The 15,917-nt window shown below is 43.3% G+C and overlaps 1 protein-coding gene across 1 annotated transcript in view; it reads left to right on the top strand.

Annotated features, from left to right (window-relative positions):
* INO80 (INO80 complex ATPase subunit) overlaps positions 1-15,917 on the top strand; it is a 129,323-nt gene that overhangs the window by 91,950 nt on the left and 21,456 nt on the right. The window contains exon 27 of the mRNA XM_050954779.1: positions 3,253-3,380. Coding sequence (XP_050810736.1) covers positions 3,253-3,380 — 128 coding nt within the window. The remainder of the gene's footprint in view (positions 1-3,252; positions 3,381-15,917) is intronic.

Genomic DNA, 15,917 nt, shown 5'->3' on the forward strand with positions numbered 1-15,917 from the left:
CAAGCAATGGGAGCTACGAAGCTAGTGCTCGGGGCAGGGCAGGGGCAGCGCTCAGAGCAGCCTGCCACACCTCCGCCTAAGAGCAGCTGGGACAGGTTGTAGCTTGCGTGGAGCCACCCGAGGTGAGCACCCCATGGATCTGGCACCCCCATCGCTCCCCAGCTCCCTGCCCTGAGCCTCTCCCACACCCAAACTCCCTCCCAGAGCCCACGCTCCGCACCCCCTCCCGCCCTGCAATCCCCTACCAGCCCCGCGCTAACCTTACTATAAACTGGAATTTCAATGAAGATCAGAAATGCCGGTTTATAGAGCTTTTCGGTTGGTGAAGTGCCGGATAAAACAGCTTATACTGTAATTTTAATAAGTTAGATTCCCTGCCTGGGGGAGCACCCACTTCCACCTGCCCCAGGGAGGACAGAGACTTGTATCGCACCAGAAGATGTTTTTTTCTTCCTGAGCCTCAATTTCTCCCATCATCGGGACCTTCTCTCAGTAGGGAGATCTGGATTTCTGGCTGTATCCTACTCCACTATCAGCTGTCACATCTTCCTACCCTATATGGAGTAAAGGCTCATTCTACAAGAACACAAGTAATATCAGTGACTGCTTCAGGAAGTATCTCTTCTTCGCAGTTACAAAGCAACTACATGGAGTTCCATCCACACATTCACAAGTCATGATGCTCTAGTACAGGACTCCTCTGTTGACACTTCCTTTGGTACAGCAGTCATTCAGATGGCTGTTCCACCTGCATCGTCGCACCTTCCTCCTACTTGAGTACCGCTTCTCAGTCACCCACTGTAGAATACACATTGGGACCAGCACTCAAAAAAGAAGTTACTTACCTTATAATAACTGGAGGTTCTTTGAGATGTGTGATCCCTATCTATATTGCACTACCCACCCTCCTTCACCTCTGCTTCAGATCATTCTTGGATTTGCGGTAGAGAAGGAACTGGAGAGGCGGTTGCTCTGCTCCATCCTTTATACCCTCAGTTTGAGGCATGTGGGCCCATGCTTGGACCAATAGACACTGCTTCCAAGAATTCTCTGACTCTGCATATGCACGCAGTGGAATACAGCTAGGGACTATGCATCTCAAAGAACCTCCAGGTACTGAAAGGTAAATAACCTGGTCTTCTTGGTGACTACATCTCTGGATTCTGTAGTTGGAGGAACCCAGAGAGAAGGTTTGAAATCATTTAAGCTGTGAACCTAGTTTAGCATGTTTAAGTCCTGGCAATGCAAGCACGTTTTCATCAAATGACCTCCATGAACATAAGGGAGGAAGAAACTGATTGTTGATTGTGCACATAGACCAGCAAAAAAAGAACATTACGAGAGTCTAAACAGGACAAAACGAAGGCGTAGACAAAGGTGTCTGTGTCAGTAAGAGAGAAGTGTAAAGACAATGTCTGACAGTGTTGCTAGTGTGGTAGAAATAAGCCCAGAAAGAGGCATTATGGTCATTTAGTTTGACATCCTGCATAACAGGGCATAGAATTTAGCCCAGTAATTCCTGCATCAAGCCTGTAACTCAGTCTGTGATAGAATACATCTTTTAGAAAGACATTCAGTCTTGATTTTAAAGACTCCAAGACATCCCTTGATAAATTGTTCCATTGATTAATTACTGTTACAAATTTATTTTCTAGTCTGAATTTGTCAAGCTGTAGCTTTCCAGTCACTGGATCTTATGCTTTTGTCTGCTTGATTAAAGGGCCCTCTACTGTCAGAAGTATTCTCCCCCCATATAGGTATTTATAGATGACTAAATCACCTCTTAGATGTCTCCTGGATAAACAAATACATTAAACTTCTAACATCTCTTACTGTAAGGCAGATTTTACAGCTCACTTGGTATAACTGACCTGTCCTTATTACTTACTACTAATAATTTTGTGCTAACTGTAGACTTTGTCATAAATGATTTTATATTTTCTTCCACATCATATTATTAATAAACATATTGAATAACGTTGGACCAAGAACAGATCTTTGCAGGACTCTACTAGAAACATTCCCCTTGGATGAGTCCTCATTTATTATTATTAATTATTATTATTATTATTATTATTATTATTTATTATTTATTATTAATTTAATTTTAGATCTAACAGTTAACCAGTTTCTAATCAATTTCATATGTGCTACAGTGATTTTTTTTTATGGTAGTATTTTTAATCTGAATGCTGTGCTGTACTAAGTTAAATGCCTTACAGATGTCTGTTATGTTAGCACATCACTTCTGGGCTAATCGATATGTTGACAAGTCTGCACACACCAAAAAAAAAAAAAAAAAAAAAAAGGTGGGTGGGAATCTGCTAGATAATAGGTAAATATATGCTCAGAATCTCAGGACTCTGCTACAACATGAACTATCTGCGGTTATCACATTCCATTCTGATTATAAGCCTAGGATTCAGGCATCAAAAGGATAAAGTTATCTGTAATCTTTCCAGCTGAGAATTTTGGAGGAAATTTCTCCACCACCACTGTTTCCCTCCTCCTGTCTCCTTTTTAGTGGTAGTACATTGCTTATGCATGGAATCTGCAAACAGAAACTCCTTCCTGCCCAAACTGCTGCTGCAGTGCTGAAGAAGAGAGGATATGAAAAATGATGTATAAAGTGTCTTAAAGCTTGTCCACTGGAAACTGCTCTTAAAAACAAAAAAAAACTAGAAACGAGGGGGGAATCCAGGCAGTGTGTGAAGGACATTTTGTTTCACAATGAACCAAATTGTTTCTGTGTACTAGTAATACTGCTGGTCTTGTGCATGCATCACTAATATGAATAATATAACCAAACGTCAGAGGGTGGTAGTAGCAGATGTCCGAAAGACAGAACTTTGATATCTGTGTGGGATAACATGAAGAGATTGCTTATAATTCTAGTGTGGACATAATCCCCGGTGATACAAAGGGAGAGGCCTTGACAGTGGAATGTGGCTATCTAAATGAGGATCAAGTCTTATTTGTTTGGACATGATTCCCAGGTTGGGGAGGGATGTAAATATTACTGAGTGGGAGCACTTATATGTCAGTTCCAGCCCAAACCGGCAAAAGTTACTATAAACAATGAGGTTAGACGTGCTGGCCTCAAGGGAGCTTGCAGCTCCCCCAGTCCCAGTCACTTTAGGAAATGATACTGCAGTGAAACACTACAAAGCTTCAGAAATAAATCCTTTATATAAGCTTGTTAACATGCAACTGTTTCAGCTTTTTACTCATTTCTCACCCTCTCCTTCTCAGACAAAGAGAGCCTGATCACGGACAGTGGGAAGCTTTATGCTCTTGACCTTCTGTTGACACGGCTGAAATCTCAAGGACACAGAGTTCTTATCTACTCTCAGATGACACGGATGATTGACTTGTTAGAGGTAGGTGGTGGATTCTGAAGATAATGATTTGAAATCTAGCTCTTTTGATACAATAATTGTAATTTGGATCAGACAAATATGGCATACAATTATTATAGGGATGCCCAGGAAACACATTCTCATACAGAAGTTTAATGGACATTAATGATGAATGTAGATGAGATATGAAAGGAGGAAGATAATGGTCAAGGATGAAGTTGGTATTCATTGTTGAAATATCTTCAGTCTCTGCCTCAGAAGTGACAATTCCATTGGATTAGTTTCTTGGGTAGATGAGAAGAGTCTGTCTTAGAGGAGGTATGGGTGAGAACCAGGATCATAAACCAGGTGGCCTATTGGTAGAGCTTTTAACTGCTGTGTGGGAAATGAGTTCACTTCTCGATACCCTGCAGCCACAGAGACAGGATATGAGAGGCCTGCCAAAACAGCACATGCAACCCCTGGAAGAAGGGATGCATTGTGTCAATTCATGCCAGCCCCTCCCTTTCAATGAAGGATCAGCATTAATAGCTTTGTGATTTTGCAGTCCTCTTCCACTGGAAAGATAGTGGCCATGATGCATGCTAGGTATGAAATGGCTTTGAGGTTTTGGAAGACCGCTGGAGTGTGTGTGTGGCTGAGGATAAATTGTTTAGACTGAGTAGTGTGGCTGGAAAATATGAAAAACATATGAGGCAGTGCAATTTCAGTACTGCTGGAACATCAGGGTCCTGTGATCATTCAGGTAGCCTCCCATAAGTGCAGGTGGTGGTTATTAAATAACATTTTATATGCTACAGTATCTCTGCCATGTAGTCAAGACAGCCAGGAGAGTATTTTCAGGACTTAAAAATGTGCAAAGTCTGAATCAACATGGGTTATAGGTTACAAATTTGGAGTCTACTAGGCGTACAGCTGACAGGAGGCTTGGTAGCCATCTGCATGCTGAGTTGTATTTCTACTGCTATGAGAAGATCACACTTCCAAATGACAGAGGGATTCATAAGGTTGTCTTTCTGGATCTTGGCCAATTCCACAGCCTGCTTCTCTTCTTGCAATACGGGACGTAGTTCAGTCTTGTCCCCAGGCATTAAAGGCTGTCCACACCCCAGATTGTACCTCAGAAGTCAAAGTGGCAGCTTAGTACTCTCATCTTGTCTGTTAGCATTCTAGCTTTTAAATCTTGTTGTGGTGCACCAGTGAGCAAACTTTTCCCCCATGATATCTCCTCTCCCTCAGGGAACCAACATTTTTCAGGGCTCTATTCCCCGAACAGGTCCACCTGTCAAGATCTCTTTGTTTTGCCCTCTTCCCGTATCAGGGCAGAGATGCTTGTGCTGAGCAAACCAAAGGCCAACAAGTGCTCCAATTGCAAGAAAATTCTCTCAGGAACTATGTCACTGCTGCTCCGAGCCCTTTGATCCTTGCTTTACCAAAGGAAGGGACTGGACTGCACATAGGGGTGTTTTCTTCTCCCGGTGGTAGCCAAGACTTCTCAACGAATATTTCTGTAAAATGTGGATCTATCCTCATTGATGCCGGGGAGCAGCAAACCCAACACACCTTGCTAGAAAAGGTGTTCTCAAATGCAAGTCCCATAATTTCCCAGGTCTTTTCAGTCCACCTATATCTATCTCATAGAACTGGAAGGGACCCCAAGGGTCATTGAGTCCAGCCCCCTGCCTTCACTAGCAAGACCAATTACTAATTTTGTCCCAGATTCCTGAGTGGCCCCCTCAAGGATTGAACTCACAACCCTTGGTTTAGCAGGCCAATGCTCAAACCACTGAGCTATCCCCAGGGATATACATTCTACCTCAAGTGGGTAATTGAGTCACTTGTGCAGTAGTCTGGCTTACGGTCTGACTCTTCTTCTCAATAGGAGGATCTTAGCTTTTCTGGCATCTACACCTGCATTGCTTCTCCGGTTGCGTACTGGAGCACTGAGGAACAGAGTCTTTGTTTGGAGAATAGAGGGACCGCCTTAATCCAGGAGGGTGTGGAGGAAGTGTGTATGTGAAAGCTTAGTGTTGGGTTGATGGAGTGTTGTGAATCCACCATGCAAAAGCATTTAGGATGTGGGATGTATCAAAATGTACAAGTTAAGTTAGATGCACCAAGGCTGGTAGATGCACCAAATGTTTTGTTCTGAGTGCCTATGTGGTAACAGGAACATGCACATTTATTCTCTTTGCCCACCCTTTGCCTGTCAACTCTCTTCTCATTAGTGGACATGATAATGAAATAGGCAAGGTTTAATTTTCTGAAGATTTAGAAGTTGAATACTCATGTTTTTCACTATTTTGACCTCTTCCAATAACTCTGCAGATAGGTAAAGAAGTGGGATGGCATGTGAATGTGCAATTCATTGGACTATCGTGTGCCCTCCGAGCATGGGTGTGGATTTGTTAACAATCACTCATCAGAGAAGCTGATTATTTTTTCAAGGTTTCAGCCCACGCTTTAGGGAGTGGATATTTGTGGTTCAGAAAAACTATTGAAAAAACAAATAATGATGTAAAGATACATAAAACATTGGGCTTCTCAGCCTAGATGGTGTTTAGGGCTGGAGGGATAGCTCAGTGGTTTGAGCATTGGCCTGCTAAACCCAGGGTTGTGAGTTCAATCCTTGAGGGGGTCACTTAGGGATCTGGGGCAAAAATTGGTCCTGCTAGTGAAGGCAGAGGACTGGACTCAATGACCTTTCAAGGTCCCTTCCAGTTCTAGGAGATTGGTATATCTCCAATTATTACCTATAACATAAATTACTGTTAAATAGAGGGTTCTGCACTTCATATCAATGTAGAAAAAGTCAAGTGCCCTTATTTAGTACAGTTTTGTAACAGTGGTGTCTTTGCTTCTAGTGAAAGAGAGAGCTTAATGAATTTACAGAAATACATTTTGGTTAAAGCAGGGGCTGAGAATCCATTGTGGATACTATTTCTAGTTCTACAACTGATTTGCTCTGTGACCATAGGCAAGTAACTTGTCTAGGCTTGTCTATAAGTTTAGATGACAGGGTGGTAAAAAAATGTTTGACTTCTTTACACTACAGCTCTACCACCAGTGGAAAATTATGGATCCAGTTTTTCCTAAGGGTGTAGATGTACCCTTAGTGCTTTAATTCCCTATCTAAAAAGATGGAGAAAATGCTTACCTACTGTGGTTAGATGTTTGGCTGTGGGTATGTGTTCTCCCTGTGTGCTGCCCCAGCTCTGCACAAACAGCCAGCACATCAGACCTCGAGCGAACTGCTTAATAACCACAAGAGCTGTTCAAGTACAAAGGTGCCAGGCCAGGTTTATTGTTGACAAAGCATGGTAATAGCACCTGGCAGACTATGAGGTTGCTAAGACATGTATGCCCATGACAATGGATGCAGCCCATTCTTCCCTTGGCTGGACAAAAATACTCTCTCTGACATACATCTTTGTTCCCTGATACAAACAAGTTAGTATTGCCTTTTTTCTGACATAGTTACTGCTCCCTGACATGGCTAGTTATCACCTTGTACATGTTGGTTCAATCAAAACGTCTTTATTACTTACTGTTGTCCTGACCTTATCTTTTAGGAGGGGTCAGTGTGTTCCTGCTATCCTTGGGGAATGTTTTTGTACCATCCTTATTATCAGGATGTTCTGGTACCACTTAATATTGGGGTGTGTTTGCGTGAGTATTGTGTGCTTAGCACTTCTGAAGAATGTGCATTTTTTGCAATATTAGCCCTCTTCATGCCAGATTCTGTGAGCAGGCCCTGCCTCATACTAGGCCTCTGATACAAGAGCTTGTGTCTTCCTGCTGGACCTACCACATGGAGGGGTTGGAAGACTTATTTAATGTTTGCACAGCACTTTGGAAATGTTAAATATTCTATATCTGCTGCTGCTTATTGTTGTTTGTTAAATGTTCAAAAAATGCTTGGATGCTCTTGGATGAAAGGCACTACAGAAGTACAACATATTGTTAATAGTAGTAGTAGTTTATTGCTGCTTCTCCGGTTCACTGAGTATTTCAAGATAATATTTTGGCAAAGGTATAAGATAAAATTAAAGAATACATCAATCAAGAATATTTCAAGATGGGGAAACTATAATTAAAGTGCAAATACAGTATTCAACATACTTGAAAAGAAAAAAGTATGTGTGTGGCAGGGGAAGGAGGAATAATAATGCAGATCTGATGATTCCTCCTGGCTCATATTTTTAATGTTCTGTTTATTTCAGAAACATAAAACTAATTACAGGTAATATCCATAATAAGCAGTGGCTAAAGCAGGGGTAGGCAACCTACGGCATGCGTGCCGAAGGCGTCACGGGAGCTGATTTTCAGTGGCACTCACACTGGCTCAGGTCCTGGCCACCGCTCTGGGGGCTCTGCATTTTAATTTAATTTTAAATGAAGCTTCTTAAACATTTAAAAACCCTTATTTAGTTTACATGCAACAATAGTTTAGTTATATATTATAGACTTATAGAAAGAGACCTTTTAAAAAGGTTAAAATGTATTACTGGCACGCGAAACCTTAAATCAGAGTGAATGAATGAAGACTCGGCACACCACTGCTGAAAGGTTGCTGACCCCTGGGCTAAAGGAATTGAGTGTTAATTCGACATATAACCAGAGCAGATATAGCAATTATAGAAACTAATGAAATCTTAAAGAAAAAATAGCCTACCCTCAACCAAAGTTTTTGCCCCAAAAGAGAGAAATGCCACAGACTCCATGAAGTCCTCTAAGGGACTTCACTATTACTATTGATTTTACATGGAAAGACTCAAATAATGCAGTAATAGATGGCAGTGTAAAACCTTAAGATAGATAAATAGTAATTATGTGAAGTGGTGCCACTAATTTAAAATGAATAACTCCCTGTGTAGACAATCCCTAAATCCAATACCTAAGCACAATGGAGCACTACTTTAGCAGGCTAGTAGAACATCCTGTTATATCTAGTTAATGCAGATTTTATTATAAGCAGTTCCCTGATTTATGTGGGTTTGTTTTAGAAAATAAATGTTCTTTCAGTGTCATTTTTGCTCTCTGTATATTGACAGATTCTGCATATAGACATAATGGCTTTGTCTAAACTACAAGCTGGGGGGTGATTCCTAGCTCATGTAAACATACATACTCACGCTAGTTTGATGAGAACTAGTGGGAGTATAAATAGTGGAGCTCTTGTGGCACAGGCAGTGGCAGCCATGCTAAGTACATACCACACAATTCAGGCAGGCTTGTACTCAGCATGGCTAAACCATGCTGCTACTGTCTGTGCTACTTGCAGCTAGCACTTGTATATGTACTCAAGCTGGGAATCACCCCTTGCTTATAATGTAAACATAGCCAGTCTAGTAATTTTAACCATTTTATCACGTTCATGACATATTAATGTGGGTCACTGCTGTATATGTACAGCTTTCATACTGTTAAAGAGGAATCCACCAGCAGCTCTACACAGTCTTTGGACTGTGACTCGCAGATTGTCTGAGATCCCAAACAACAGCTACAATCTTCTGCGTATGAGCAACATTTCTTCCTAAAGATACAACTAAAGTCTTGTTCAGAGGGGCCTAGTTTTAGGAGGAGAGAGGTTTTACTAGCTATTTATCTTCCTCTGTAATTTCTGGGGCTGGGGTTGTCAATTAATTACAGTTAACTCATGCTATTAACTCAAAAAAATTAATCACAGTTAATTGCACTGTTAAACAATAGAATACCAGTTGAAATTTATTAAATATTTTGGATGTTTTTCTACATTTTCACGTATATTGTATACTATGTTTTAACTGAAATCAAATTGTATATTATTTTTATTACAAATATTTGCACTGTAAATGATAAACAAAAGAAATAGAATTTTTCAATTCACCTCATAAAAGTACTGTACTGCAATCTCTTTGCTGTGAAAGTGCAATTTACAAATGTAGATTGTTTTGGTTTTGAGTGCAGTTATGTAACAAAAAAAATTGTAAAACTTCAGAGCCTACAAGTCCACTCATTCCTACTTCTTGTTCAGCCAATTGCTAAGACATACAAGTTTGTTTGCATTTACTGGAGATAATGCTGGCCTCTTTTTAGTTACAATGTCACCAGAAAGTGAGAACAGGTGTTTGCGTGGCACATTTGTAGCCAGCATTGCAAGGTATTTACGTGCCAGATATGCTGAACATTCCTGTGCCCCTTTGTGCTTCAGCCACCATTCCAGAGGACATTCTTCTGTGCTGATGATGCTCATTAAAAATGTGTTAACTAAATTTGTGACTGAACTCCTTAGGGGAGACTTATATATCCCCTGCTCTGTTTTACCCACGTTCTGCCATATATTTCATGTGATAGCAGTCTCAGATGATGACCCAGCACATGTTGTTCATTTTAAGGACACTTTCACTGCAGATTTCACAAAATGCACAGAAGATACCAATGTGAGATTTCTAAAGATAGATACAGCACTCGACCCAAGGTTTAAGAATCTGAAGTGCCTTCCAGAATCTGAGATGGATGAGGTATGGAGCATGCTTTCAGAAGTCTTAAAAGAGGAACACTCCTATGTGGAAACTACAGAACCCAAACCACCAAAAAAGAAAATCAGTCTTCTCCTGGTGACATCTGACTCAGATAATGAAAATGAGCATGTGTCAATCCGCACTGCTTTGGATGGTTATTGAGCAGAACCCGTCATCAGCATGGACGCATGTCCCCTAGAATGGTGGTTGAAGCATGAAGGGACATATGAATTTTTAGCACACCTGGCATGTAAATATCCTGCTATGCCAGCTACAGTTGTGCCATGCGAACACCTGTTCTCACTTTCAGGTTACATTGTGAACAAGAAGCGGGCAGCACTATCTCCTGCAAATGTAAACAAACTTGTTTGTCTGAGCGATTGTCTGAACAAGAAGTAAGTCTAAGTCAGTGGTTCTCAAACTTTTTGTACTGGTGACTCCTTTCACATAGCAAGCCTCTGAGTGCGACCCCCGCCCTTATAAATGAAAAACACATTTTTATATATTTAACACCATTATAAATGCTGGAGGCAAAGCAGGGTTTGGGGTGGAGGCTGACAGCTCATGACCTCCCTCCCATATAATAACCTCACAACCCCCTGAGGGGTCCCAACCCCCAGTTTGAGAACCCCTGGACTAAGTGGACTTGCAGGCTCTAAAATTTTACATTGTTTTATTTTTGGATTCAGGTTTTTTTGTACATAATTCTACATTTATAAGTTCAACTTTCATGATAAAGAGATTGCATTACAGTATTTGTATTAGGTGAATTGAAAAATACTATTTCTTTTGTTTTGTTTTTTTCAATGCAAATACTTGTATTAAAAATAAAGTGAGCATTGTACACTTTGTATTCTGTGTTGTAATTGAAATCAATATATTTGAAAATTTAGAAAACATCCAAAAATATTTAAATAAATGGTATTCTATTATTGTTTAACAGTGCGATTAATTGCGATTAAAATTTTTAACCACTTGACAGCCCTAATTATTTCTTAATCCATTGTTAAACATTGCCTTCCATAACTACCTATAGGGAAGATAGAGGTACTGCTTGAGAGCCTAGACACTGGATCTGTTCTGATAGATTTAGTGAGGAGTGTGCAACATATGCTCAGCCAGGAAGCTGTAGGGCATTTCTGACAGCCTGCTTAAATTGACTCCTGTGACTGTGGGGCTTGTTTCCAGTCCTTAGTCCATTCACGTATCCGGGCGGAGTTCCTCTGGGTGGCGTCCACTGGCTCCCTTGACGCCTTTGAGGAGCAGTGGGCGCTGTCTGGGGTTCTCTGTTCAGTGTCCCGTCAGACTCCCTTCTTATGACCCTCTGACCGCACTCCTGTCCCTGTTCTTTTATTAGTTGTCCCCGGAATCAGCTGGGTTTTTGAGGTCCTCTAGATCCTCCCTTTAGGCTGGGAGGGGATCCTTTAGCAGTGGGCGGGCTTCCGCCCGCCTAGTTCCCAGGAACCCCATAGGTACAGGGAGCGCTCTGTGTCCTCGGGCTGCCCTGCTGGCTGGAACGCTCTCCCCCCTTCTCTGGCTGCCCTGCTGGCTGGAGCTCCTTCTCCCTTCCTGGGCTGCTGCTGGCTGGAGTGTACCTTCCCTGGACTGCTGCTGCTGCCACTGCTGCTGAGTGAGGAGTGGGGGAGCCTTGCTGGCCAGCCCCCACCCCCCCACCTCTGGAAGGAGAAGCCAGGACCTCACCACCACCACCGCTGCTACCACCTGTGAGGGGTCCTTCCTGCCTGGCCACCAGGGTTGCTGCTGCTGCTGCAGCTGTGTTTGTCCTGGGGAGCTGCTGGAGCCTAGAGGAGGAAAAATAAATTGGCTTTTAGCTCCTCTTCTTTCTCCCTCACTTTCCTTTCCTGTGGGCACTGATTTTTGTGCTATTGTGTTTGATAACATGCTGAAAGGGAGAGGTGGAATGTTTAGGGATGCAGAAGACTTTCAGGTACTGCCACTTCTTTAGAAATTCATGCAGCAGTTTAGATTGTTTCCTTCTAGTCTGGAGTTTGCTACTCATCCTAGCTGACCATTCTCTTTCCCCCGACAGAAAGATGCATGTGTTTATTAGAACAAAACTAAAAATGAGAAAATACAAGACATTTGAAATAGTAGGATCGCTCCTACACGCTTGCGTTGCGGGGGGTTACATCGCTTGTCAGATGTGACTAGATCTGCATTACAGGGGCTCCTATCATGAATGTGAGCTGCCATTCTTACAGCAAGCAAAGTCAGTGAATTGCAACATGAAGAGACCTGCATTTTTGTTTCCAACAACACCAAATAGAGATTGCAAAGCCAAGTTGCTCACATTAAATAAGGAAGGGGTGTGAAACAGTTACCTAATGATAGAGACAGGTATGTATAGATTCTCCTTGCAGTAGTCTCCATGAGAAAAAGAAGCTTAAATCTACCTATAGCCTTTGCATCAGGGAAGAAGCATTATTAGAGTGAGTCTGCAAATTTTCCTCAGCACTTCACAGCTTGCTTTTCCATAGGACCAGTCAGAGGCACCAACTTTCCAAAGAGCTAGGGGTCGATCACCCACTTGCTCTTGGAAAGTTGGCACCTGTGACTGCTCTGCCCCAGGCCCTGCCCCCTCTCCACCCCTTCCCCCGAGGCCCCACCCCGCCTCTTCCCACCCTCAGGGTGACCAGACAGCTAGTGTGAAAAATCAGGACAGAGATTGGGGGTTAATAGGCACCTACATAAGAAAAAGCCCCAAATGTCGGGACTGTCCCTATAGTGACATCTGGTCACTCTGCCCCCACTCCAGCCTCACCTTGCCTTTTCCTGCCCAGTTCCGCCTCCTCTCCTGAGCGAGCTGTGTCATTGCTTCTCCCGCCTCCCTCCAAGCCTCCTGCACACCATGAAACAGCTGTTCTTCTTCGAGTGGTGTTTCTGTGGGTGTTCCACTCTAGGTGTCGGTACATCCCTGTGCTGGAGTTCAGACATTTCTCGCAGCAGTACTCGGTTGGGGGAAGGGCACGCACAGGGGTCATCTCTTGCAGCTGTTGGCACCTCCTATAGCGCACGCTCCCCTGACTGTCCCCTCAGTTCGTTATCAAGTGTTCTTGGCTGGGCAGTGCTCTCCTTGATACTTTCTGGGGTGTGGGGACAAAAAACCCAAAGTTAAAAGTTACATAGGAACTTCTTTTTAGTCTGTACTTAGTTACATGGTTTAGTTAGTCCTAGTCTAATCATAGTTACATAGTTTCGTTAATTCCTCTTAGAGGTTTTTCTTCCAAAAGAAAGAAAAGAGAAGAAAGAAGAAAACATTCTCTCCTTAACCCCCATTTGGGAACAGTTTCTACAGTTTACCATTACAATTAACTCCTGCTCTTATCTCTCGAGAGGGGGGAGAGACTTTACTGCAATCATGGCAGGCTCAACAGGATTTAAAGAATGTGACTCCTGCCGTGAACCAATGTGGGTCTCTGAGGGCCACACATCCTGCATTTGCTGTCTGGGAGAAACTCATATCGCCCAGAAAGATGCATGTTGCACCAACTTAACAACAAGGGCAAGATGTAACAGGGATCCCTGCTTGAAAATGCTTCTGCTGGAGAAATGTCTCCAACCTCCACAAGAGACATCCTCTGGGGAGTTTCATAAACCAAGATACCTGAGCTCTGATAAGGCTCCAACTTCTAAACTGTCAGGAAGCGATTCTCAACCTCTCCAGCAAGGATCGCTCAGAAAAAGAGAACTTCCCCAGTGAGGTCTCTACCCTCAATGTTCCACTCATCCAGAGTGAGCACTTACGAGGCACCGGGCTCCTCCAGCACCGTCCCTCAGCGGATCCGTGCCAAGCCCCAACGTGTGGCACCGGAGTTGAGACAGCAAGTCTCCTCCACAGCACCGACTACCCCGGTGCAGAGTGCGGCACAGGCAGCAGCACCGCGATCAATGCTGCTGCCACCTAACAAGCCAAATCCAGCACCAGTCAGCGCTCCAGTGGTCAACTGCAACCCCAAGGCAGGACCAGCGCAACTCCTGCGTCCTGCTGACATAGCAGTTTCTTCGGCACCACAGTCACCACTGCTTGGCACCGAACACTCTCCGAGCTGCATAGCATGGCACCATCCTTCATCTCCTGCACCACTCTCCATGCATCGTGGCGAGGAAGGAGACATGCAGAACAACCGCTTCTCCTTTCAGCGTTCATCCCCATCACAGATGAAACCTACATGGAATACTGTGAAGCCGAAGCCTCATCTGAGCATTCACAGCCCTGGTATGCACAGCACTGGCCTTACCCATTGCCACCTTACCCCATGCAATGGCCACAATGGGGTCCTTGGCCCACATACAAGAGTCCCTGTTCTAGTCCTCCTTCCCCAGCAACAAGAGGTTCCAGAATACACCCAACATTATCACACAGAGAAACCCCCTAACCCTTCTGAGACAGAGATAGTATCTCTTTCTCTTCTATATCAGGCAGACCTGGATTATTCACCACCTGCCCCACATTCATCTTCCACATCAGTTGAAGCGGTGACACCGTCTACCCCTACGACACCAGATGACCTGAAACAGTTCCAAGAACTCTTCAAAAGAGTAGCAAACAGCCAAGAAATTGCCTTTCCTGAGGTGCAGGAGAAACAACATAAGTTGTTAAAAATCTTACAAATGGCATCATTGACCAAGATTGCCCTCCCCATGGACGAGGCTATAATGGAGCCTGCAGAGGTAATATGGCAAACACCGACATCGGCACCACCCACCAACAAAAGGGCTGACAGAAAATACTTTGCTCTAGCCAAAGGCATGGAATTTTTGTTTTCACACCCTCAAGCCTGCTCTCTGGTAGTAGAGGCTGCTAATCAGCGCAGTAAACAGCTTCATTTCCGCTCCTCACTGCAAGATAAAGAGCATGAGAGACTGGACCTCTTTGGGTGGAAAGTTTACTCGTCAGCCACCCTTCTGCTTAGAGTTGCCAACTATTCTTTTCTGCTAGCAAATTACGACTATTCTAACTATAGTAAAATACAGGTCTGTCTCATCTTACACTGGAGTTATGTTCCGCAGTTAGCACCTAAAGCGAAAAATTGCATATAGTCAAAATTACATTGAGTGTAATGGCAGTCGGAATCGCCTGCAGTACAGAAACAGTATTTAAATGGTTATTTTTCTCGTTTTATTTCCAAACGCGTAAAGCTGAAATCGCACATATTAAATGCGCCCAAGATGCGACAGACGTGTACAGGAGCTTGTGGAGTTCCTCCCTGAGCATAAATGTCCTCAACTCAACGCCATTATCAACGAGGTTCAGTTAATAGCATGCACAGCGCTGCAAGCCTTAATGAATATAGCAGACACAGCTGCCTGAACAACCACAACAGCTGTGGTTATGAGAAGAATATCGTGGTTGCAGGCTTTGGGAATTCCTAAAGAACTACAGCTAAAAATGGAGGACCTCCCCTTCGGTAGGGATAAACTATTCTCGTTTCAAACAGACAACGTGCTCCATACCATGAAGGCCTCCCAACCAATGCTGCGTACGTTAGGCATATACCCACCACCTGACAAACGCCCTCGCTTTACACCATACCAGAGGCCATTAGACACTTCATTTAACAGTCAACAACCATGATACTTCACTCAGAACAGACCCAAACAACGGGTTCTGAGATGACGAGCTCCACAGAACCAGGTCTCGTCCACCTGTCCATCTGCATCTAAGCCACAATTTTTGAAGTCTTGATGGAGGGTATGCACAACCTCTGGTGCCAACAGATACCCCATCCCACAATTTTGGTCAACACCTATCCTCATTTTACCACGTCTGGGCCAATAACCACAGATCAATGGGTATTGGAGATCATACATTATGGCTACACGATTCCTTTCACAGTTCCTAGTGCCAATCATGTCTGCCAGACATGTCAGCAAAATAGGAGCATTGATGGCTGAACCACTGTACACTATATTTACCAAAGACAAAATCATGTTACATCCTTACCCAAAATTCTTACCCAAAGTGGTTACAAATTTTCATATTAACCAAACCATACACTTACCTACCTTCTATCCCAAGCTACAAAACGATTCT

Source organism: Gopherus flavomarginatus, chromosome 5, assembly GCF_025201925.1.
Source record: "Gopherus flavomarginatus isolate rGopFla2 chromosome 5, rGopFla2.mat.asm, whole genome shotgun sequence".
In the NCBI taxonomy this organism is placed as follows: domain Eukaryota; kingdom Metazoa; phylum Chordata; order Testudines; family Testudinidae; genus Gopherus; species Gopherus flavomarginatus.